Source organism: Salminus brasiliensis, chromosome 3, assembly GCF_030463535.1.
Source record: "Salminus brasiliensis chromosome 3, fSalBra1.hap2, whole genome shotgun sequence".
Taxonomy (NCBI): Eukaryota; Metazoa; Chordata; class Actinopteri; order Characiformes; family Bryconidae; genus Salminus; species Salminus brasiliensis.
In genome coordinates, this window is record NC_132880.1 from 33,391,150 (window position 1) to 33,418,006 (window position 26,857).

The following is a 26,857-nucleotide window of genomic DNA, read 5'->3' on the forward strand; positions in this document are numbered from 1 at the left end:
GACTGATAAATCACTGTGCTGATCAGTTATTTATCTCAGTGTTACTGAGCTCTGCTAAAGCATGAGTAGACAAATCCATTTAATGACCAGTTATTAATTGATGTCGTGCTCCCGGGTCTGCCTCCAAACTTTGATGATGTACAGGACTCCATATCCCTTGTTCCTCCATGACAGTCACGGGACCTCGAGCAACCAATCAGAGACAGTTTCCATGGTGTCCGTCACCAGAGTACTAATCGGTTTTACCTGTATCTTTTTGTTTGGTTTGGTATTTAGGCCTACATGTTTTGTGATCTCGTTACCATCAATTATCGGTACATCCCGATTGTTTCATTAACTTTTGCCTTTCTGTGTTCTCAACCTGTTCTTTCTGTCTACTGTTTTTTTGCCTCTCATATAGCCCTTTTGATTTGATGTTTGGATACTGCTGTTTTCTGGTTTTGACATCCGCCTTGTTTATTAATTACGACCCTGCTCTTGCCCTATACTCTTTTATCTCATTGGTTTCAACTTGGATCTGGTTGGATTACTATTCATTTTTATATATTCACAGAATTTTATTATGGGTGTTAATTGAGTATAAATGACCATGAGCCTTATTAATGTATTTTAATGTATTGTAACAGAGTACACTCTTAATAAATGTGTACAATGTAGAAAACAATAGCATTGTAAAACATTTAGTTCGATTACCTATTCCTGACAGTCAGCCCCATTAGTTTGCAGTAGTATGCCGCCCCAGTCCTGTCCAGGTAACGTACCCTGCCTCAGTGAGAAGTAATACGATTTGTTCAAGGTCACCTCCCTCCTTGTCCTCCCTCATGGTCAATGAGATGGTGAACGTTGTGTTCTGGCCTCAGTCTTATAAATGAAATTAAAGCTCGGCACATGTCGGCGTCAGCTCAAATTCAGCTTGCCTCTCTTTCTCCAGATTAGTTTAGAGTTCTGCTCTGTCTCCTCTGAATGTGACAAGGCCCAAAACAGAAAATGGCAGATGTAGTCTGGTACTTTTCTATGTGAAGAAGCACACATGCAGGTAAAGGAGGGATGTGTGAACATTTGGACTGTGAACCTAAAACCTCAAACACTTTTAGAACTGTCTCTGGACCTATGAATAATATACGCACTTACATATAAAGCTGCTACAAAGGATTTTTATACCCTAGAATTAACACCTTGGGTTCAATAAGGAACCATGTTGGTAAAATATATGTGCCACTATGAAAAACAAGGTTGAAAAAATTAGAAAGCATTTTTTCTTTTTGAAATTGAATAACCATTTAAACACCATTTGTTGTGTTTCGTGTTGTACATATTAGATATAATTTTTGAACAATTGCGTGTTTTTTTGAGAATGTTTGGAGTATAGATCCAACTGATCAATTGAAGTATCAGTAGCTTGTAATTCTGAATACCAACAGACACTTTTGTCTTGGCCTCAGTGGAAAAACTGTCACAAAAAGCAGAGACAGCCCTTAAGAAAAAGCAGAAACAGCCCTTAAGGAACCCATCAATGCCAAACAAGAAGTATAATGATTTTTTTATGCCATGGAAGACTTCCACTTGGATGTGTATCCATGTCTGCGATGTGAGGTGGGCTTACTGAGTCCCTCCCCCTGGTTCTCTGTGCCCCCCCCCCCCCACTCCCCCAAGCTGTCCCTCCCTCCTGGCCTTTTATTGATCCCTGTTGTCTGCTGCTGATGAGAATGGATCTGTTGTGTCCCACAGGGTCCTGGTGTATCATCTAACTCACTGGCTTTTCTGTCAGTTTGGCCTTTTTTGTGATCTGGGCTGACCAATGCAGGGTGGGATGTCACTAATCAATACAGGGCCACTCGCAGGGGTTATTGCCTAAAATAAAGTCCTTGACGTGACCTCAGTGTGATACATATCAGAGCAGGTTTTTACCACCAGATGTATTATTTTTCAATTCTTAAACAAAGGTGTCCAGCCTCAGTTCTGGCTGTAGTTCCTTCTCTATTGATTCTACTCAGCTATAAGTTGCCAGGTGTAGTAGCCATGCTAGAGTAGGGTAATCATGGGTTTCTGAAAAAATATTTACCCTATTACTAGAAACCAACACTAAAGCTGAAGCTGTATAAAAACTAAACTAAAACTAAAACTCATCTTTTTAAAAAATAAACAAAATTAAAACCATTAATACACTCTTAAAGAGGGCAAAAGAGAGTGTCTTCCAAAACTGTGAACCCAAATAACCCAGTCATTTTTTGTGGGCTGCCTAACGTTTAAAAAACAGGGCATTTAACATCAGTGTTCTACATCATAAGCCACCTTTTTACAATTGTATTGTCCCCCATCTGAGTAGCTCCACCCATTAGCTTTGCGAGTTTCAAAAGATAGCCATCTGTTAAAATTGAGAGAGATTTGAACTCAAGGTGGAGTAAATGTTAGCTAGCTAGTGCAAACCAGGACAAATAAGAATAAAGGTAGAAGTCTAAAAATTTGTGTAGCTGGGGAAAAGAGTAATGCAAATGGAGGAGAGTGAGGTGAGCGGTGGCTCATTATCATTTAAAGGAACAGGCACTCAAAAGGTAACTGGACTGTTTACACAGGGTGAGAGTGGGTGCTGTGGTGCTTCATCCTTCATCCTCTAGTATGTTAAACCAAAGCATGATACATCATTTTATTAAGAACCTGGATAACTGTGTTAACTTGTCGAAAAGAAGTATATTATGTCACCATTAAAACAAGCTGGAACTAAACTGAAATCAACAACTAAAATACAACAAAACTAAAACTAAATAACTAAAAAAAACTAAATAGATAAACAATTATAATAAATCATACAAATCTGACTTTGTAAACACATACAGACTAAATATTTTTTAATTACAACAACAGTATACCTGTGGCGGGAGCCTGTGGAGGGCAGCTGAACATCCTTCATTTTTTGGTCTTTATGTCAACTGGTGATGTGTTTTCCCCCCTGTTATACACCCTACCCCCCTGAAAACAGTCTATTAGCACAGATGAAGATTTTATTAAGTGAAATGGACCATATCCAGGGGCAGCCCTTGTTCCTTCTGTTCTATCCTGTTATGTTAAACCTCTCAGCACAAGCTCAGTGCAAAGACAAAGGCATGATGGGCACTTAAGTTGTCTTGAAAAGGCACTTGGCTTGTCTTGGGCGTACATGGCTTCATTCATGTTTTCAAACAGCTCTGGATCGGAAACTCAGCAGTGTGCACATCTGACACATCCAATTGGCATCAGTTCAAGTTGAAGGATGAAGTAATGTAGAATTAATGTCTGCTAGGAGCCAGTGAACTGCAGCTGAACCTGCAGACTGTACTTTTGGATGTTAATAAAATATGTGTAAGAGACATACATGTATAGGAGATGTTGCATTTTTTATATGTATCTAAGTAGGTCTACATTTGATCTTTTGAATATGTATTAGGTCTTCTGACTATACATATGCTTAATCACATGAATATTAACATTCTCGTGAGTTCTTGTACTGAAAGCTATTTAATAAAAAGTATGTTTGTATTTATGTATTTATGTATGTATTTATGAGTGAGTTTGTGGAATGAATGATGAGTGGTGCAAAGATGTGAAGTTATCAGTTATTAACAGAATTGTACTTTAAAGTGAACACTCTTTCTTCAAAATTTACCATGACAGTATATTAACATGTTGTTCTATGGCCCATGATGATCGCTTGATTTGTGTTTGCTTTGCTCAGGTCAATATGTGGACAGACAGCTGTGTCGGGATGCTATCCTCCCCATGCCTGTTCTGTGTGAGGTACCGTGCCCGAAGGACTGTGTGCTGAGCCCTTGGACGGCCTGGTCCCTCTGCTCTCACACATGCTCAGGAAAGAACACGGAGGGCAAGCAGACTAGAGCACGCTCCATACTGGCCTACAACGCAGGAGAAGGTGGGTGTTTCTGTAGTTGTTTAAGTGTACATGCACTCCATGTTGTTTCTCTTGGTTCACCCTTAAGAAGACGTGAGTCATCACTTTTGTTTTGGCTATACTATTTAAATGAAATGAGTAGTTATGTTTTTAATTACAGAACAACACACACAGTTAGTTACATTTACAGTTGGAAGTTTGCATACACTTAAAATGGACATGGAAATGTCATGGCAGTATTGGGCTCTCAGCTTCTTAGAAAATTCCGGTTGGATATCTGACCACACTTCTTGGAATAATTAGTGGAGTTCAATCAAATTTACGAATTTACCAATTGTCAACTGTCTACCTGATGGTTTGATGTTATTCTGTCCACTTTTTATAATGTAGCAGCCTCAAAAGTCTTCAGAATATGTTGCTATCACCACCACCATCAGGGTGTCGATTTTGGAGCAGGGGCTTCTTTCTTGAACAACAGCCTCTTCATTTGTTGTAATGTAAAGCTTGCTTGACTGTATACAGTAATACTGGTGTTACACCAGCTTGTAGTTCATGTCAGGCCTGTGCCTTGTTGGTTCATGGGTTGTTCTTTAATAATAAAATATTAAATGAAGAAAATGTTGTATCACATGAAAGGTTAGAATCCTCTTAGTATTCTCCACTTGTTTCAGTAATATTAAATAAACATGCTTCTGGTATTGGTAGCACCTAAAGGCTCTTTTATGCTCAACGTTAAGAAGGATATGGATATGGATGGAGCCCTTTTTCTGTGCTCTGTGTTAATTTAGTCAATTAATTAGCCAATAGTTCAAGCAAAAAATGACCACTGATATGTAGATATGACAAAGAAGAAACTTGTGTTGTACACAGTTTTGTAGCTGCTTCTTTTGTAAGTCCATTATCACAACCTTTTCCACCGTCGCAATGTTTGTTGCTGTCAGAGGCTTTTAAATGTGAGCTGCCCTCTATTGGATGTATTGCTTATCATCCATGCCAACGTGTAAGATGCATAGAAGTATGTGGGTAGTGACGGGTGCATTATTTAAAACTGACATCTTAATTTTTGGACATGAAGTATAAATGAGCCTTTATGGTTAAAAAAACTGAATTCCTCTCTTGATGTAATATTCCCTGCATTCTTTCACAGCGACTGCAAAAGTTGTAGCTTGGCTAACAGTGATGCAGGGTAAGGATGTGTGTGTACAGTAGGAACAGTGCTGCTACAGTGAAAAGTGAGATAGAATGTTCATGGCATATGCCAGTAGCATTGGCTATAGTGACAGTACCAGCAGTAGTTAGATCTTCAACCATTTTCATTGAATCACCTTGATGGGAAATTAAATATAAGTACATAAACAGCTTTTTCTCTTTTTCAAAGGTCTTTCCCAGGTTCCAAAGGTTCCTGCACTCTTTGGTACAGTCACAACCTCTTCCTTCTCTTCTAGAAAACCCCAGCTGTATCTGATTTGGCTGATGTAGAACTGTAGCTGTGTCTGTGTTTCAGTGAGCATAAGCGTTTCAGTAGATCTGTGAATATCTAGCGGTGCTACCATCCCCCGCTCTGCTGGTTCTGCACAATCCTATGCTTAGAGACATGGAAACCCAGAGGTAATGAGCATCTCAGAGTGTTAAGTGATTCAAACCTCAGGTGGGCTAGGCTTGGGGGACAAGTGTGTGACTGGTGAAGCGAGTGCCTGTAAAAAAAAAAAAGCTCTGTCTCTGCTGCCACTCATCAGCTGGGATTCCATTTCCACAAATATGAAATTTGAGGGAGCAGGACTTGCAAGGTTTGAGGCATGGAAGCAAATCAACTCGATTTCATTTTAGTATCACAGCCATCAGTTTAATGGTCACGCAAGTGTCTCCACTACTCTACTGTGTATCTCTGCCAAACCAGAACGTGTCCCAGCCAGGAGAAGTGTATTAATACAAGCAATGCGTGGAAGGAGGCAGTTATATGCATTATGGATTTAGCACGGATGTAGGCCCGCATCTGCAGCTCTGAGGAAGCCTCTGCCAGGGAGGTGAAATGGCGCTACGTGCTGTGGCGAACGCTTGATTAGGCCTCAAACGATTTGGCAGACAGCGTCCAAAATGGATGACAAGCGTCTGACAAAGCAGGTGCATGGTGACTGCAGCATGAAGTTGTGTGCGGACACACTTCTGCCTGCCATCTGGCTCTTCGCGGAATGATGGAGGGCTGTGTGTTAGAATGGAGTGCGATAGTCCCGCGTGGGCGAACTGTGGATGGGAATGAAGAGGCGTTCTTTTTATTCTGTCTGCAGTCCCTAAATGGTTCTTTGCTTGTGGACGTAAAACCTTTAACTGGTGTTGAACCTCTACAGTGTGTTGAGGTTATTTTAAATCTCTTATTTTTAAATGGTTCTTTTAAGAACCATCATTTGAAAGTTTTTCTTTAGAGAAGCTAAATGGATTCTTCTATGGCATCGCTCCTACGCTCCAAAGGATGCTTTTTGGCATCTATTATAGTGGATGTGTAGGACGAAGCTGCTGGCACTGGCTGAGTAATTACGCTGAGCTATGTGAGGGCACACTTTTGTAATGACACAAAGGATTAGCAATCATCCAAGTAGCAGTTGAGTAAATAATGGAGGGCAATGTTAATCCTAATGTGAAACAATGTGATGCCAGTGTATTTTTTTAGGGAGTGTTGCAGAAGAAGCGACCATGGCATTAGTACCACACACCTAATATTGATCAACTCTTGCTTGGGCTAACACAGCAGATCTGACCATTCGAGGCATGGAATACACAAGACCTCTGAATGTGTCCTGTGGCATCTGGCACCAAGACATTAGCAGCAAGTCCTTTAAGTTGTGAGGTGGGGCCTCCATTGATTGTGTCAATGAGCCTTAGGTACCCATGACCCTGTCACATGTTCACTGGTCGTGAACTTTTGGTAGGTACAGGTAACAGGTACCAGGTAACAGTTCTGGTTGTGGTTGGTGTGGCGCAACAGATAACACCACTACCTGGCAGTGCGCTATTATACGATATAGGAGACCGGGGTTCGATTCCCAGTCTGGGTGCGCTACACCAATGCGAGTCCTTGGGCAAGACTCCTAACACTGCATTGGCCACCTCTGTAACACAACGAACCTTGTAAGTTGCTCTGGATAAGAGTGTCAGCTAAATGCCATAAATGCAAGTGTAACCACTGCATACCAGAAAATCCCCACAAAACCTGCCTGATGTTTTAGAGGTTCTGCCCTCTAGCCATCACAATTTGTCTCTTGTCAAAGTGGCTTAGATTCTAAATTTGTTTTCATCCTCCATCACAACTAACTGTTTACCTGCTGTCTAATATATCCGCCCATTGACAGATGCTACTGTAGATGAAGATAATCAATGCTTTTTACTTAAAGAAATAGAGATAAAAAAAGAGATCTGGGAATGAAAATTGTAAAATGCAGGAGACAGATGAAGATATGATCTGGACAATAAATCTGAAAAAAAAAAATTCTTACAATACCCTGCATGTACCTCTTCACCATAAATAGTTGTTATATATATATATATATATATATATATATATATATATATAATGTTTTGAACCTTCAGCTATTTTAAAACAACATCAGCCCATGCAGCCCATTTAAATTACATTTACTGTAATGACTTTCTGTGAAGGTGCTTTAAAAGGCATCTTCATGCATCTAATTCATGATAATGGATAATAATGTACACTATTTTAAGGTGTATACTCTGTGTCTGTGCTATTTTATGGTCATTTAGCCTAGCATTTCCAGCAATAATCATCAGCAAGTGTTTTTAAACACTCTCCATGCACCTAATGAGGGATGTATTAATGGTCGATAACCTCTTTATAAATGACCTGTAGAAGGACATTACCCAGCACCGCTACAGAGGATAAGTCAATTATTCGTTATTTCCAGTTGCCTCAGAAGAAAGAGAAGCTCTTCATGTACAGCTCATCCATTTTTCCCACTCTGACATTGATTGCATTGTGGTCAGTGCCCAACACAGAGCTACTGGCTGACCTCTCAGCAGGGGTGCGTTGACCTGAAGACTACAACTGCTAATGACAACCAGTAACAGTCGGGGGTCACTTATGGCCCACCTGGGTCCCTCTTTGCCAGGACTGTCTATGGCTGCAAAGGTGGGCTGGTTTATTATCCCAGCAACACTCTCAGGGGAGCCTTAGTGAGCGAATCCTATTTATTTTGAAAGGGAGCAGCTAACAACACACGGCAGATCCACCAAATAAGCCTCACATGGAGATTCGCAAATGAACAAATGAACAGATACAGTGGAAACAGGCTTTCTATTTCATGTTTGAGTCATCAAGGAAAAGAAAAAAAAAACATAAAAATGCCCGTCTTATGCTCCCAGAGAGAACAAAGGAACAGATGCCTTGCGGTATCCTATGAAAATGAAATGATCCTTATCACGGGTAATGCTTGTTAACAAACACTGAGGAGGTTTTGTGCGAAGGCTTAGCAGGCTAATCAGCTTGTTGCTATTTTAACTCGATCTGGTCAGAGCTCATTAGAACCACTTTCTTTCCAGCTTGCTGTTAGAACTGAGGTTTAGTGCTGTCTCTGCAGTAGGTAGTGAGTCATCAGTCATATCAGTTCATATGAGACAGAAAACATTGCTGTGGTTTGTCCTCCCTTAAGCAGGTAGTGCCGCTTTGTGGCAGTGGATTAGTTTTCTAACATTACCCATTATCTATAATATTCTTATCTGGTAATTTCAAACTTTACATACACTACATTGACAAAAGTAGTGGGACGCCTTCTCATTCATTGTTTCTTTCAAAATCAAGATTATTTTAAAAGGGTTTAAACCATCCGTGTTATCCCAAACACCATTCATTGATGTTAGGGTCTGGACTCTAAGGTGGTCTGTGAATGAATACGTCAATTTCTTAGTTTGATTTGATCAAATCGTTCCTCTTTGTTGTCTGTTTCCTTTATCTTCTTGGTCATCTCCACATTTTTTCGTGCCCATAGGGTAGAGCTGTCTTTTGACTGTGAAAGGATAGACAGTGTCAGCAGTGGATATTTTTCTAGATCTGTAGAAAGTGTGGAGCTTGACTTCCTTCATTCTTTTAAAGATGAAAGTGCTGCTTATTTGGTGGGGATGTTTTGGTGGTTTCTCAGGTCAGAATTTGGGAATCCTGTTTTCTCTGTATGATTTTTTTTTTATTTGGACATTTTTCATTTGTGAACATTTAGTCTAGCGTTTGGTCTTTGTCTTTTTTATATGTATGGTACAACATATCCAGTGCAACCCCCACCCCTACGCATATCCAACAAGACCACCTTACAATTACAGGATTTTTCTTCAGATGTGTGAAATTTCCCATTAAAATAAATCATATTGAACATATTTGTCAATTCTGCTAACAATATGGTGAAAGTAGGGGCTTTCTGTTACCATTTCTGAGATGGGAGGTTTTATTAGGAACCACAAAAGGCTCATATTTTTCCTTCCCTGTGGAATTTGTGTTCAATTTTAATGTTAATATTTCCAGTTGATAAAAAAATGCTTGTTCAGATCCCTAGTGATGTGCTAATGCTGCTGCCATATTTGAATTAGATATAGAAACTGGCTACATTAGAGATTTAGAGGCTACATTAGACATCATGCATTAATAGTTGCATATTACGACAGATGTAGTACTGAAACTGGAGGGTACATTCCATTCTAAGGAGGTTCTGCTCTGTCCAGGTGGGGTCCAGTGTCCCAACAGCAGTGAGCTACAGGAGATCCGAAGCTGCAACGAACACCCCTGCACTGTGTACCACTGGCAGACGGGCCCATGGGGACAGTGCATAGAGGACACCTCCGTACCCTCAGCCAATGGCTCCCTCAGCCGCAGTGGAGCCGGAGCCAGTGGCACTGAGGCCTCCTGCTCTGTGGGCATGCAGACTCGCAAGGTCATCTGTGTGAGAGTCAACGTGGGCCAAGTGCCACCCAAGAAGTAAGATTTGGTTCTTTTCTAGTTGTGTGCTTAATGTCTTGACTGTAATTTTGGATTGTGAACTTCCGTCTACCGAGCTTTAAAGCGCTTGGTGGAATCGGGTGAACAGTTAAGATGCTTCTCTGCACATGTAACACATAAAGGCTTGGATGCAAGTGATCAGCCTGTTTATTTGAGAGTAACAGAATCAGAGTTCAGGGGTCACGGCAAAAGCACCCACAGTGAGCCTAGTCAAGGGTATTTGCGGTCTGATATTTCTTTGTAAAGAGCTCCAATGGCAATATTACATATATTTCCTTAAGGTAGTTCACCCAAAGCGTTACTCAGTTCTTTTAACTGATAAACATTAATCTACTCGATTTGTTATTAAGCACTCTATACAGACTGCATATACAGACCTGTCCAGGAGGAAAGTTGCTAATTTTACACTCAACTCCTCTCTTTTCTGAAAAAGAACCTCCGGTCTTAATGCATATTTTACACTTAATTATACATTATTATTTATTTATTTTGTTGTGGATTATTTATTTTGTTGTGGTTTATTTATTTTTGGCAGCACAGCATGTTTCTTCGTCCACAACAATGCAGGGCTCTGACCGGTTTTCTCCATGTTGTTTTAGCTTAAATGATTCAATAGTGGGGTGCTGAGGAGATGGGGTGGTGTAGTGGAGTGTTAAGGAGATGAAGGTGGAGTAATGGGGTGCTGAAGAGTGTTCCATATAAACTGACAGGAAATGTGTTGGCGTAATACGTAAATGTTGACAAGGAGCTGTTTTGGGGCTTTTTCCAGCACATAATACACATGTGCTGGTGCTATAATATGCTAAAATAATAAGTAAAAATAATAAAAAAAAATTATGATGTTCTACACATTTTACAGTTATAAATGAGTAAGAAAAGACTGACTGACTAATGCGTCTTTAAAGATGCATGAAGAGAATGAAACGAAACATGGAAAGACTAGCCTGTGTGAGGCCAGGGAGTGATGGGGGATCCTATCACAACACTTCATTCAGCTCCTGTTAGATTATCAATAAGGAGGAATCATCCAGATTCTCTTGTATCCATATCTGTCTCTATTAGCAGATTGTAGAGATGCCTCACACAGATTGTAGAAGTTCCTTTGTTTCTCCACTCCATTTTCCTAATTTGGTCATTCATACAGGTCATAACAACACACAGCTCACTGAGCAGCCAGTTGTACACATACTTTTGGTTTGCTAACAGGAAACCAAAGCACCGAGCTGTGATTCATATTTGATTATTCCAATATTAATGTTATACATTAAAGCTGGCGTTCTGCACTGTAACATGAGATATCACCTGATCTATCACTAAGTCTTTGTGCACTTCCAGTCCTGTCTGCCTGCTCAGAGCATGATGATAGTTTTTACTTGCAGACAAAGTCAGTGAGAGGAGGAGCTGCCAGCCTGTTGTTTTAAGCATCTGGGTCTGGTCATTCCCTGGAGCTGTCTGCTGGGAGAAGAAATTATCTATTTATTTATTCAGTTTAATAGCAGAATGATTGTTTCAGTGGCTGTGGAACTGTGAGCCACTGCATTGGCTCCATGCTGGTTATGGAAATGAGCCCCACTTTCTACCTGGGGTTATACTAGCTTTGGGTTTTACCTGCTATATTCACACACATATTCTGTCTCTCGTTCTCTTACTCGCTCACTCTCTCTGTCACAAAAGGCAAAAAAATGATAAAAAAACAGACTAATAACAGTTGAAAAAGACTGAATAGTGCTTTTGAAGTAAACACAGCAGGCTAGTGGTTTTGATGTCGAGGATATGTACTGACAAGGCCCACTTTCAGTTTATGTCCACCGTGTCACACTGCAAAACAATTAGACATATCTTGACAACTGGAAACATGTTAAATGTGATGGTTATACATTGCTGCTTAGGCATGGGCAGTATAATGGTAAAACCATATACCGTAATATTTTAAAAAAGGTTGACGGTATCTAAAAATACTAGTCTAATACAAATAAACTAATTCCCCTATTAGCATTTAAGAGAGCCACAGGGTTAGCGTGCTGTGGGAGCTTACTCATTGGTGATGGGAAAAAAAAACAAGCCCATCATAATTGCAAGTTCAGCGGTGCTGAGTTCCACTGAATAACAAGGGGAGGAAACCTGGATGAAAACAGTTTAAAACACCCCTAAGATTATGCACTTAACTTTCTGCTCTCAGATATTAGGCTTTATCCTCTAAATGTGTGTGATTTTAACCTGATTTAGCTGGAACACGATCTATTCTGGGGTGTTTAGCCTGCTAACTAACTTGCCTGAGCCTAGATAGCTGGCTACGAGTCCAGACATGGCAGACCTGTCTCATTTCACCTTTTTGTTACTGTTAAAACTAGTCGCTTTTTTTTTATCATCAACACAAGACATTCTGCACTGTACCATATCTTTTCAGTCTATGAATTCCGTTGCACACCCGCAGGTATTTATAGCCCAATCATCCTCATGCAACGAGGAGCCTGAAGTTACAACCACCTATATTTTTTGTCCGGGGAGCTTATGTATTGAATGCGTCCTGCTGTTTCATGTACTTCAGCAGTCACTTTCAAAGTAACAGCAATAAGGCAATTATATACACAAACAGTGCTGTTAATTATTAGTTATTATTGTGTAAGAGCGGTTTAAAATGACAGCCTAATGGCCAGCTTAGACCATTAAACAGTTTTAGGAGCCTACTCTCATCAACAACACTGACATTTGGTTATTAATACTGTGAATATTTAGAGGCACAGAATATCTAAGCTATTTAATAACTGTTTAACAATAATAATATCCGGTTGTATCAATACATTACTGCTGGCGTTTCCCACCCTGTTATGATGTAAGGCTGATTTGTCTTGTATGCACCTGCGTTTGTGTGTGTTTACCTATGTAGGTGCCCAGAGAGTCTGCGTCCAGAGACTGTGAGGCCGTGCCTACTGCCATGCAAAAGAGACTGCATCGTCACACCGTACAGTGATTGGACCCCTTGTCCTACCAGCTGTCATGCAGGCATGTACTCTGCTCTGTTTCCAAACACACACTCACACACACACTTTAATTCAGCACACGAAATAACAGAAAATCAAGGGTGTAGCCTTGATAAGACGTAAATTGAGTGCTAAACCAGTCTCAATGAGAAGATTTAGCCAAAGCCAGTTTTGATGTAACCATTTGCGGTACCTTTTTATTGGAACTGAGCAGAACCTCTCTTTGCTCATTGTTCAGAGATAGCAGATGTTATCAAGGAAATGGCTCCATTGTCATGAAGATAGCGCTCATGAATAACAATCATCGGCGACATTGAAAACATATTACACTGAACAAATGAATAATTAGCAACCATCTATGAACTCACAAAGCCTTTAAAGCAGTGTGTCGTTCACATACCGACAGCCTATCGCTTTTATAAAAATAGATTGTTGCCTGGCAACCCTCGTAAGGCACGTAAGGAAACAGAACAAATGCTTTAATAAGCAAAGTGGAGGCCGATTTCGACGTAATTTGCCACATGAGGCAAGCTGCTTCAGGACTCCAGACGCTTGTTAACATGCTTATTGCGTGTGATCGGCATCCCAGGAGTGATTTGTGCAAAGTATTGACGTGGCGCCTTACAAGGAAGCATCTGCTGTAGAAATCCTTTAAAGTCTTCCCACCAACAATTTCCTCCCCATTTACTGTCTTTTCCTGTTCAGGTTTGTCTTCAAAGCAAGCATTATGCAGATGTAAATATTTGAAGTGTTAATGTACATTATATTGTTAATGTTCAAAGCCTTGATATTTATGTTTGCTCTGTTTGTAAGCTCTGCTCTGTAAAGTTGAATATGTAGGTGTGCTTTATTGATAAGTTGCCGCTCTCGTACGCTTCTGTCCTTCTATGCCTCGGTGCCTTTGATGCATTCAGTTCTATAATGTTTATTCTTTTTGTAGAATCAGGTTTCAGTGGAAAGGAAAACAACTGATTCAACATGTTCCCTCTTTTTCTTGAAATAATTCATTCTGATGCCAGACCAGTAGCAGGCTTTATCATTACTCATTTCATTACACAGTGACAAAGTCCAATTAGCAAGTTATCCACATTCTCTTCACACATTTCATTGAAAATGATGGCTAGGAGCTTGCCTATGGACAGCAGTTAGAGCACTGGTATAGTACCACAATTTGTATTGCTCCATGCCTCTATGGAATGATGACACTATTGCAGCACAGAACAGAAGTTAGGCATAATTCTATTAGAAGGAAAGTTGAGTGGCAAAAGGAATGAATACAGTTGATGTTTATTACCCACTACACCAAATATTATACTGCCTTAAACCCTATTCTGACAAGATTAGTTTTATATGGTAGGTGGGGTAATGTAATTATTATGATATTATTAAGTCCAGTCTAAATGCTCCATGTTAGTCATTTTTAATGGCTGCATGCTTTTTATGACCACATCAGTAATGATTCTGGTGAAGTTTACCTTCTGTAAAATTAAAATAAAAATAGCCTCAGGTTATATTAATCCTGTGCATATCAGCATGTGGGTATTCCATCAGATCTTGTGGGAAGGGATTTTTTGGTTTATGTCAGTGTTTTGTCAGGTATGGCACAGATACCTCAGAGATTTCTTATCCTGTGCAAATCAGTCATCAATTTTAGTAGAAAATAGTAAAAGTATTATTATTCCATGTATTCCCATGTAAAAGTAATCCTGTCTGAATAGGTCTGTAGTATGTCATTTGTGTTTGCAGGTTAAGCTTAGAGAGTTAAGTTAAGGCCGGTTAGTTATACACTGTAAATTGTACACTAAGGTTTGAAATTGTAAGGCTGTATTTCATCATTTATGGCCTCAAACACACATCAGAGGTGGTTGTGGAATGGATAGAGCAAGCTAACATTAAGCTTTTGGAATGGCCTTTCCTAAATCATTTTTTCTCAAACATGTGGATTGTGCATAAAGGTCCAAATGTGCAAACAAATGTGATTGGCAGAATTGTTAGAGTGGTCAAATAATAAACCGGAATTCTGTCAGAAGCTTCCAAAAGCTAAAGACTATAGCTTATTTCTTTCTTCCTCTGAAGGTGGAGCAATTAAGAAGAAGCAATCAAGAAAACGTATCATCATTCAACTGCCAGCCAATGGAGGTCAGGACTGTCCAGAAGTGCTCTTCCAGGAAAAGGAGTGCGAGGCACCTTCAGTGTGTCCTGGTTACAGGTAAGCGCACCTTAAGTCCTAACATATACGAGTAATCACATGTCAGTATAATGTTATTAATCTTATGTTTATGTAGAATGAGTTTGAGAAATCTTTTGAGTAATATTGCTTTATATTTCTACCTGTTCTAAAAGGTGGAAGACTCATAAATGGCGGCGGTGTCAGCTGGTGCCGTGGTCCATTCGGCAGGACAGTCCTGGTGCTCAGGAGACATGTGGGCCAGGACTACAGGCTAGAGGTACAGGGAAAGCAATGCTGTCACACATTAAATCTAAACTACTCGCAGTGAAGAATCATATCATCGTACACTTCTGTTCCCAACTCTTACAACTTCATACCTTACACTATAGCTCATTTACTTCCATGCAAGGTTGTGTTGATGTTTCAGACGTCCACCACTCTTTCATCAGGGGTCAGTTCCTGTTGAGAGAAGTGGATTTTTATTAGGTAGCAGACTATTCCCCACACAGCGGTCACCACAGACAGATGTTAAAAATCTTAGAATGCTGCTCTGCTTGACCAACACATTACACCCTCTCACTACCATGTACCATGAGTATGGGGAAGCTGCAACAGTTAAAGCTACAGCTTATAGCTATAAACTGACAGCAAATACTCTATTGACAAAAGTGTTGGGACACCTGCTGATTCATTGTTTCTTCCGAAATCAGGATTAAAAAGAGTTCATCCTGATTTTGTTAAAGTAACTGTCTCAGGGAAGGGTTTCTACTAGATTTAGGAGCATTGCTGTGAGGAACGCTAGTAAGTTCAGGATGTTGACTGATCACCACCCCACCTAATCCCCAACTCGCCAACTCATCCCAAAAGTATGAATGGAGCACCATCATTGCAGAGAATGCAGTTCCACTGCTCCACAGCTCGATGCTGGGGGGGGCTTTATACCCCTTTAACCGACGCCTGGCATTAGACATGATGCCAATAGGTTCAAGTTTATCTGCTCCAGAGAGTCCTATTCTTGGAAGTATTGGCAATACTTCTCTACAGGAAGCTGTGTGTGTGTGTAACTGCACATCTGTGTCAGCAGTGGGTGCAAGTTAAAGTTAAAGCATTAGAAGAGGCGTACCTGATAAAATAGCCAGGGAGTGTAAGCCCAAGTTAGGCATATCAAACAGTCTGACAGCTAAATGTACATCTTTTCCGGAAATTGCAAACTTTTAAAACATTCTGAAAATGTACAGTACTGAATAATAAGTCTGCTATAGCTGTAGGGTCATTTAAGTTCATTCAGTATTTTTTCATGACACTCTGAGGAAAGTATATCATTGTCACTCCACATGACTTTGTCACCTGCTAGAAACTTGTTTCCGCAGTGTGGCGGATCCTATTACAGTGAATCCAGTGCTAACAGGTTTTTAAGTCAGGAAGAAGGCTTGCTGACGGAGAGGTGGTAAAGCATAATCTGACTGGACTGAATGAAGAGAGAGTTCAGGAACACCCACGATCATTACAGAACACAAATCGTGATAGCTCTGTGAGGTGTGCTGGTGTGTTTGTGGGTTTAGGTGCATTTAGCATTTGTGTAAATGAGCTCACGCCTCTGTGGAGAAGTGTGTGGGATTGGAGGTGATTTGATCATCACCATCTCCTACCACTTCTAACGGTATCTGAGGGTAAGCGAGAGAGTTAGTTAGCATCAAAGTGCTACCCTGGGCTTTTCTGCATGCAACATTAATCTCTGTGTAAACGCTACAGGATCTAAAGCAGGATGTGTTGCAAGAGGTTAAGGAACTTCTCAGAAGCAGTGGAAAGCTGAGCCCCGGGCTCAAACACATACTGATAAAACTCCCATAAAGATTCAGACCCAGACAGCGTCCCAGTAAGCCAGCTCCGAGTGAGCACTGAGCTAGGTGTATTGGCAAGGTGAGAGTGCATCAAGCCAGCATTTTAAAAGGATACTCAGAGATTTCCTGTGAGTTATGGAAGCTGTTTGTACAACACAAGACTGTTTGATTGGTTGTTTACCATCATCATATCAATGGAAAGAACAGCTTGGCCTTCCAGAGCAGATTGAGGCACTGTGCGACAGATTCACCTTGCTGAGCTTAGCAGAGAGGACAAGAAGATATTTTGCATAATTCAATTAATTACAGTAGTACTAAGAGTTAAAGGGCTTGTTAGAGTCTACAGAGGCTCCAAATAGGGCAGAAGTGAAAACACTGAACTGTGCAGTGCCGATTAAAGAAAAACATCAGACAAAGAAAGTACAGCTTAAGAGGCAATCTGCACATCTGCTCTCAGACTTCTATTTGCAGCGAAAAGAGAAGAGGCATTAGACTGGATCAGATCATAAGACGGGCATCTTTTAGCAGGTACTTCTGCATTAGGCCTCATTACCTGTAATCGTATCCTCCTGCTAAGCACAGACACAAGTGGAGAGGCAATCCAATCCAGGGCCTTTTACCCTCTCTCACTGCCACAGGTCTGAATCGGTTCAACTACATCAGCCCAGCCAATAAGCATTACACCCCCCCCATGCTGATCCATCACCTGGTGGTCAGTTTTATTCAGTATGTGTGGATAAAGGTGCGAGAGTGTTTCAGGCTTTACCTGTGTGATACTAAAATAATCTATGAAGACTATCAACAGTGTATTAGGTACTCAGTTTGCTCTTGTCATGAAGGAGGTGTTGAGACAAGCTGTTGGTGTGACTTTAAACTGTATCAATCTTATTTCCCAAAATAAAAAATGGGTGTGGCCTTCTTTGCTTATTTTATGTATAATTTCGAGAGCAACAGCAAATTTGATATATAGTATAGAGGAGAATTATACCTAAACAACAGTGTTACAAACACAACACAAAAAAGATTAGAGTGCTGTGGGGCACCATATAACTAACCATCCACCACCTTCCAAAGAAGAGAACCTGCGTCCAAGGTTTAAGGCACTAAATTTACAACATCCACCAAAGCGTTCATTCGTCTTCTCTCACCATTTTGTGGAGGGGAAACCAACATCAATATCCTCACCCAGAGAAATGTCTCGGTCGTGAAGCTCCGGTGAAGGCTAATGTCCTACTTGACAGCCTCGCAAGCACCCTATGTGTTCGTTTCATCAGAGCTTCATAACTGAGGTCCCCTCAATAAATGGTAAGAGCAGATGTTAGGACTTTTGTGTGGACGTTTTAAATTTAGCACTTTCAATCTTAGACGCAAGTCTTCTTCTTCTTTTGGATGGCCCTCAGCACTCTGATCTTTTTGTGTTGTGTTGGGAGGCTAGTTGGCTATGCTCTAAATAGCTCTAAATAATGTTAAATAGCCTTTTGGAATGTTGGGTTAGCATTGCTGGCTACTTTATGATATGATTTATTTTGTCCACAGCAGTGGCCTATTTTATTATTATTAAGTTATTTGTCATAACTTATTTTTTGCAAATCAAATTGCACTCAATTGTTATTATTATTATTATTATTATTATTATTATTATTATTATTATGACCTCTCTCTCTTTCTCTCTTTCTCTCTCTTTGAAGCTGTGTCCTGCAGGAAGCAGGACGGTGGGCAGGTTGATATTGGGGTCTGTCTGAAGATGGCTGGTCCGATGCCCTCACTCACCCAGTCTTGTCAGCTCCCATGTCAGGACGACTGCCAACTGACCAGCTGGTCCAAGTTCTCATCCTGTGCAGCTGATTGTGTGGGTGTGCGAACTCGCAGGAGGGCACTTGTGGGTGAGCAGCACAGATTTAATAGACTTTTTGGACATGGTTCTAGCCATTTTTCTCACTGGGTCAGTCGAATACGAAGCTGTACTTCCACAGCCCAAAATGTTTTATCAAACCTGATTGGAGTCATGTCATGATGTGGACTGATTATTAGAATGGTGTGATTGTAAAATCCTACATAGAGCACAAGGAGCACAAGTCGTAATGAAGCCAATTAGCCTGTGTGTTTGATCATTCTCTGAAAGTAGCTTAAACATTTGTAACAACTGTCACTAATTGTCTATTTAAAGTGCTTACTGCATTGCTGAGAGGGGGTAATTGTAATCTGTGTGCAAGTCACAACTGTCCTTTCAGAGATGTCCTTGAATCGCACAACTTTGCAACAGGATTACATAGGATTAGGCCTATGTGCCTTTGGTTTAGACTGGATAAATCTATTTACACATGGTCAACAGATCTGATCGAGCGTTTTGAGCAGTTAGGAAAATGCAGAGTGCAATTAATGGTCAATTTTCAATACTTTATTGAGCAACGTGGAAGAATGAGAAAGTCAAACATCTTAACGGAACCTAAACAGCAGCCTATTTTCAGTTTCACTGGAATCCACTCTGACTGTGCATGATGCATGTCCTTGAGCTCTGAAAGTCTCTGAAAGCAGATCTGTTTAAAGTGTTTGTGTATGTGTGTTTATGCCCTCAGGTAAAAGTAAGAAACGAGACCACTGTAAGAACACTCAGCTGTACCCACTGAGTGAGACCCAGTATTGTCCTTGCAATAAATACAACGCCCAACCCGTGGGGAACTGGTCAGACTGCATCCTGCCTGAGGGAGGACGTGTGGAAGGCCTTTTGGGCATGAAGGTGCAGGGCGATATCAAGGAATGCGGTCAAGGTTATCGCTACCAAGCCATGGTGTGCTACGACCAGGACAACCGGCTAGTGGAGACGTCCCGGTGTAACAGTCATGGTATGATTAAAAGATGAGCTCACTGAACACAGACACCCAGTACAGGCCTTGTAGCATTGAGAAGTTTGTTAGTTAGTTGAGTCCACTAGGTCCACCTTGTATATGCAAAGGCAGAGACAGATGTTCTTCAGTTTGTGTTGGTCATCCTCTAGTCCTTCATCAGTGAGGACATTTTTGAAACACTGAATTAATAGTAAAATGTTGTGAAAGTTCAGAAAGGCTGCTTTCCTCAAACAATGCTTTCCTCCAAAACTGCGTGCATTTTGGGCGCTTATTTTTTGTGCATGTTCACCACGTTGTGTTTTAGCAAACAAAAACATTGCTTGGCCATTTTCTGCGTACTCTCCATGATCAATTTCCTTCATTTGGTCCATCTCAACGGGAGACAGGAAAGCACTTGCCTCATTGTGTGTGCTTAGTATCCACTGATGGGAAATTCAATAGAAGCGAATCAATGTGAAAAGCGAGAGCCCTGCTGCATCATTCACAGCCTAAATCTGTCAAGGCGTCTCCAGCCGAGCCAAATTAGCATCTGCATATGCAGTGCCGAACAGAGGAATAAGAACTGGGAATCAGTGTTTGGGTATCTTAAGATCGTTCCATGGAAATACATGGGGGCCCCCTCAAAGCATAGCGAATGATGGAGGAGCCTGACAAAGTTTTTTATTTTTTAAATTTTTTTGGTGCAGATACCGAAGACGTTAAGACTCGTTCCTTTTATGAGTCACGGTCAGGTTTGATTCCTCTGCTCTCGTCTGGATGGTGTAATCCCAGCGTGAAGCCTGTGAGGGGCTCAGAGACTCAGCATCCTGAGCCTGGAGCCGTGCTGTTGGAGACAGCTTCCCTTTTTCCTCCCCCTCTCTCTGTCTCTGTCTCTGACTGCATCATCTAAGCTGCCCTATCTACCTCATCTCTCCAGTCTGAACCCACAGTGTTCACCATATGAAGCACGGCTGCCATTTTGTGAGCTGGACTGACACGCTGCCTCAGGCAGTTTGCAGGGGGCCGTCGAATTTGTGGAGCTTTCCAACCTATGAAAGACAACCTTTAGGCAAGCAGTAGTTGAAGCTTGCTAAGTTCTGAATTGTGTGTGTATATGTACATATATATTTATATATATCTTAGATATTCAATCCAATACTATAGTATTTGAAACATACAGTATACAGTATCTGTGGATCCTGTTCTATTGACTGATTTCAAAGAATTTTCCTTAATAAAGATGAGAATGTTAGAACTGGAAGACATGAACGTGCCAGTGGTGGAGATGGAGATAATTGTTTGAAGAAAGACATGCACCCTGATCTAATTCCATGGAATTATCCTAACTATCACCATGGTTACTAACATGCCTTAGACGTTTCCCCATTTCTCTGGATAGGCAGAATATGATGGTATTACTTACTGCAAATCGGAATGATGATACTGGGAAATGTAAGAAAGATCAATCACTGAATTCTAATAGGTCTTTCTCATTCCCCAGTAATGGAAGGTCCCTTATTCCTTATTCTTAATGTCTTAATCCTTGCATAACAGATTTGTTCAGTTCGCTTTTAAAGTCCATGAACAAATGAATGATGCAAAGCTATAAATATAGTTAAAATGTACTCATGACTTTTGTGACCTCTTCTGCATCATAAGCAATGCTTTGCCAAGCACAGATATGCACAAAGTTTCACAGTCCACCAGTAGTGGACTAAGTTCTAACTGCCTGCTTGTCAGGAAATAGGAGGTCATATGTTCGAATTCCAGCGACACCACAGCCCTTCATGGACAGGTCTGAGAATTGGAAGACCTCCCCCATTAACCAAATTGAGATTTAAGCCATTTAAGATTTCAGGTGCATCACATTTACCAATGTTTTTGAGTGTATCATTGACCAAACTGAGATGCAGTGCTAGAAATTTGAATTAGGAGAGACTTATGTTGAGTGTAGTGCAGTAAAAGAAATAAAAGAATAAAAGAAAATACAACAAGCACAATTTGCTTTATTATCATTATTGAGTTCTAAAAGCTCCAATAACGCTGCAGCACACTGCACATCTGTTATAGGCACTTATTTCAGGCAATAAAGCCAAAAGAAGCTATCTGTTCCATTGCTGTTCTGCTTGATATGTTTTGATATGTTTTGATTTCCTATGGTCTTGTACTGTATTGTCTAGGGTACATTGAAGAAGCATGTATCATTCCCTGCCCCTCTGACTGCAAGCTCAGTGAGTGGTCAAACTGGTCACGCTGCAGCAAGTCCTGTGGTAGTGGCGTCAAAGTGCGCTCGAAATGGCTCAGAGAGAAGCCCTACAATGGTGGACGTCCATGCCCCAAACTGGACCACGTTAACCAGGTGAGCTAGTGACTTCAAAGTTGTCTTTGTTCACCACCTGGGGAAAAGGGAGGTCCTCGGTCCATTTTAATGTTTAATTGGATTAGCAGGCTATCGTTAATATTTCATTAAAGGACCAAAGAGAATTCTATTTCAGTTTAATGCACAGCATGGGATGCACTGTTATGTGTGTATCATGTTTATTCAACATTATCATTAAACATTAATATTAAAACATGTATACTTAATGTTTTATTCAATAGCATAGACAATTAGGCCTTTGCAGAGTTATGGCTTTAAAAGAGTAGTAGGTCACCAAAGCCATGTGTAAACACTCTCTTCCTCTTTTCTATGTACCTTCATCTTCTGATCATGGAACTCACACACCATAGGCTCAGGTGAGGAGCATGCATTTTTCAAGAGGACTAATCAATTTGTAAGAGAGTGATCAATATGTAATCCAGTGCATGTGATATTTCGTCAGGTGTATGAGGTTGTACCGTGTCAAAGTGACTGTGGTCAGTATGTGTGGGTGGCTGAACCTTGGAGCGTGTGGAAAGTCAGCAACGTGGACTTGAAGGAGAACTGTGGGGAGGGTGTGCAGACTAGGAAAGTTAGGTATGATTTGCATTTATCTCTTTCATTTATCAAAAACTCGTATTTAAACTGTGTGAAAAAGGTGTCAGAGATTGCCCTAAATCAGTAATTCATTCTATCTAGGTGTATGCAAAATACAATCGATGGTCCTTCTGACCCAGTGGAGGACTATCTATGTGACCCAGAAGAGATGCCACTAGGAGCCAGGGAAAGCAAGCTGCCCTGTCCGGAAGACTGCGTCCTGTCTGACTGGAGCCCCTGGAGTCGATGCCCACTGGTGAGAAAATGATGAAGCCAGGGTCTTGACCAGGGAACTTGTTTTGGGAATTTTTCCTTAACGCTACTGGTTCCATTTCAGGCACTGTAGTTCGCTGTCTCCCATGGCATTTTAATATGTGTATCTTAACCCCGGACTCCCATTCCGCACAGCATGGTGTATAATATGAAAGTGGGTTCAGCCCTTCTTCAAAGCACCGGTGAGCCTAGAGCTCTTTCAACCTCCTAAACCTCTGTCTGACACCTCTAATGTGAACTGACTGGTCAGTGGGAGGCCCTCACTCCTCTTCCCCCACCGATTTTCCATTCTCCCGTTGAGAGGGTTGTACAACACAGCGTGTTTTTCAGAGCTGCTCACGGGCTCGCCTCACACTGATTTAAAGTCATGCCATTCGGACCCAGCGGGTTCCCGGGCAGCATTCGAATAAAAAGAAGGGATGGGCAGATAGGAGGGATCTAGGAATAGGTGCATTCTGCTTGGGTGGGTAGCTCTCACTGTTATGAAAAAATAGCTTATGGTGGCTTAGGTCGGTGTTAAAGGGTATTATGGAAAGGAGGGGAGGGGGTAAGAGTTGATTATTTCATCACATCAAGTGTGACTCCAAGGCGCCATGACACTGAGTTGTAAAGGATGTTAATTACTGTGCAACCAGATAGTGGCCCTGCAGATGAAACGGCAGGGAGAAGCAGACCCTCCAAATAAATACCTTGACATTAGAATTGCTGGGAGGGTAAGCAGGGCTTGAAACAGTAAGACATTTATTCTTGTTTTCAGGCAAAAATCATTTTGTGGAAACCTTCTTTGACAGCTATTTAGCATTAGCTTATCTCACTTGTATGATGTTTAATTACCGTTAGGGACACTGAGAGTTTTCTTCTTCTTTTAGCCGTGCAATGCGAACAACACCAGAGAAAAAGCAGCCAGTCCGATCCGTCAGCCTGGCGAATCAAAGCAGTGTCCACCCACGACCGAGCGAGAGCCATGCACTCTCAACACCAACTGCTTTCACTACTCCTACAACATCACAGGTAACTCTCAGTGTCTTCTCATGAGCTGGTTCAGTGTTGTTTCTCAGAGGAAGGTGTTGATTGTTCTTATTGTTTTCATTTTCCAGACTGGAGCACTTGCCAGCTGAGCGAACGGGCTGTGTGTGGCAGCGGCATTAAGACACGCATGCTGGACTGTGTGCGTAGTGATGGCAAGTCTGTGGACCTCAAGTTCTGTGAAGAGGTATGATACAACCCTCAGCAGCTGGATTGTGCTACTGTTCTGAGTGTATCTGTATATTCACTTGACAAAATGAATCATCTTTGTTTCAGCTTAAGCTTGAGAGGAAATGGCAGATGAATGCTTCCTGCGTGGTCGAGTGTCCCATCAACTGCCAGCTATCTGACTGGTCCTCCTGGTCGGAGTGCACTCACACCTGTGGGCTGTCAGGTACAACACCACCTCCAAAACATCCATAGATGTAGACATAGACGTTGTGTTATAATGGGCAGAACTAGTCAGAATTGGCAGATAAAATGAAGCGCTCATGCCAGATGGCATCACAAGCCTTAGGTGGTGAAGCCCCGTGTTATAAAATGTGATGTCAGCTAATATGAGCGGTTTCTCAATTGTTACTTTTTCAGAGGATTGCTCAGAGCTTTTAGCTGTCTTGCAGAATAACATCAGCCGAGTAATGACTGAAACCAGAGACATTTTATGGCATGAGAGCGATTATGTTATCGCCCAAAAGCAGCCTTTGAGAGGAGGATAATAATGTCCTTGTGTGTAATTCCATCGGCTCAGACGATTGATTGGGGGTCCATTATGTCTCTGCGCTTGGGGCCTGAGGAACCACTCCACTGCGGGAAGCTGCAGAGCCAGCGGGCAGCTGCAGCCAAAGCACACGCTGTGTCCACAGAACACCTGCATCAGCCGGAGCTATTGTGGCGACCTTAATCTCTCCCCAGGCGGGGGGATTTTCATGAAACTAGTCAAGCAGGTGAACCTTCATCTCTTTAACAGGAGGTGTTTTAGCAATTCAGCCTTGCCAATAGAAGCTCCATTCACACGAAGGCGATAATGTCCAACATCAGAGGTGGGCGCAAGAAGGGATAGGCATGACTCATTTCATTATCAAAACACAAATCAGAGAGCCAGGCACAATCTGTCCAAAGAGGTGCATAAATAATCAAAATAAATTCCTTTGTGAGTGTTCCTGTGCCAAGTGCTGCACGGCGACAGCTGGTGTTAGCTTCTTTGCCAAGTATTCCAACCGCCAACACCCCCCCTGCCCAACTCACTGTTCGCCCCTGAAATGCTTGGCACCCTGACCACCTGCAGCGCATGAGGAATCACTGCAAAGCACTTAGTATGAACTCAGACTACAGCACAAACAGTGTCTCAAATCAGAAAGCAGCTTCTTTCTTTTAGTGCAGGTATTACATTTACAATGGAAATGCAAATAATAACATGTGGGCTGTTTGCACTTCCACTATTGGAAGTTTAAAAGGAAGAAATTAAAAAAAAAATGCAGAAGAATCACAGAAAGGTTTTTGGTGATTGGAGGAGATGGAAAAGCTGATTAATAAATGGGAAAAAATCAGGACAAAAACAGATGTGATGATAGTGTTTGGCATCACGTCCTCTTTGCTGGAGTGGCCTTTCCATGGTTTTAGTGGGGGACTAGGAGCGAAAATAGTCTCAGTCTGCCATGGGCCTCTCAAGCTGCCATCTCTAAATTTTTGGGCTGCAACCATATGCATATAAATGAAAGCCAATTGCCCTGCTGAGAGGTAATATATGTTCATATCCTTCAAGATAAGAATCTATATATATTTTTCTCTGAAACAAATTCAAATAAAATATGCTAAAGATATGAGACGCCATGCAGAGACATGTCATTTCTGTTAAGAGCAAAGCCTAAGTATTCGATTGGGCGAATCCTAAAGCAAAATCAGCAATTTAAAAATGTGACACTGCACATTGTGAAGATGGTGATATCAGCTGCATTCTAATAATTATACCATGTAATGCAATTAGCGCATTAAATGTCATGCGACACCCTCCCAGCTCCAGGCTTCCCACTTCCCAGCTGAAGACTCATTACTAGGCTGTGCAACAACCTGGGTAAGGTCATTACATTGTGGAGCCAGCAGCAAGAACTGAATCGAATCGTGAGCTGAGTATATTGTTACACCACTATTGCGTAGTGCGTGAACCGAGACGCAGGGTTAGTTCAGTAAGCTGAGCTGTAGAGCGGGTTGATTGGGGAAGTGGGGAGAGGGCTCTCCGTAGGGAAAGGCCTGTCATGGCAGCCTGTGGAGAAGATGAATTGGCAACTCGTAAGACTTGCTGGAGGGTAGTGCGTCAGTGCGGGAAGCTCTGATCATCTTCAACATTAAGGAGCATCACAATGCACCCTGTAGGGCTATGTGCACTCCGCCTCATTAAAAACAGAAGATGATATCAGTACCCAGCCCACCGCTGCACTGAGAGATTTAAAGCAGTGCAACGTCTTCAATGCAATACTAGAAACAAGGGCTAGTCAGAGGCCGTGGCTGCTAGCGCAGTGGGCTAATTGGGCATGCTGGACTGGGTGACCTTTGGATGCAAACGCTGGGGGAAGATGTATGGTGGTGTGTCGACACAATGAGCGGAAGAACTTGCCCTTTAGGGTTCTTACAGCAGTCGATTTAATTCCTGAGCTGAATGCCAGTGGCCTGTACTCTGAGCTCAGCGGGGAGTCCAGCACTGTGAAAACTGTGTCACAGTGCTGGCCCCTAAACCCAGTGAATCGTGTTAGATTTCATAAGCTAGTCTGTTCAGCAAATGCCATAGCTCCTGTTCTCTGACAGTTACCAGCGCACAAGTTACAACCTCATTTCCATGCAGTTTTATACAATCTTAAACAAAGCTAATGCCATAGAAGAACCATAGAAGTTCTGTAAAGAGATGCGTAAGTGTAA

At 41.5% G+C, this 26,857-nt stretch overlaps 1 protein-coding gene across 1 annotated transcript in view; it reads left to right on the plus strand.

The window, feature by feature from the left end:
• thsd7aa (thrombospondin, type I, domain containing 7Aa) overlaps positions 1–26,857 on the plus strand; it is a 138,810-nt gene that overhangs the window by 89,499 nt on the left and 22,454 nt on the right. Inside the window, exons 7-20 of the mRNA XM_072675928.1 lie at positions 3,710–3,904; positions 9,602–9,854; positions 12,763–12,878; positions 14,933–15,065; positions 15,200–15,303; positions 18,556–18,750; positions 19,444–19,710; positions 21,873–22,051; positions 22,423–22,428; positions 22,515–22,648; positions 22,751–22,904; positions 23,791–23,932; positions 24,019–24,134; positions 24,224–24,341. Of these exons, the coding sequence (XP_072532029.1) occupies positions 3,710–3,904; positions 9,602–9,854; positions 12,763–12,878; positions 14,933–15,065; positions 15,200–15,303; positions 18,556–18,750; positions 19,444–19,710; positions 21,873–22,051; positions 22,423–22,428; positions 22,515–22,648; positions 22,751–22,904; positions 23,791–23,932; positions 24,019–24,134; positions 24,224–24,341 (2,112 nt within the window). The remainder of the gene's footprint in view (positions 1–3,709; positions 3,905–9,601; positions 9,855–12,762; positions 12,879–14,932; positions 15,066–15,199; positions 15,304–18,555; positions 18,751–19,443; positions 19,711–21,872; positions 22,052–22,422; positions 22,429–22,514; positions 22,649–22,750; positions 22,905–23,790; positions 23,933–24,018; positions 24,135–24,223; positions 24,342–26,857) is intronic.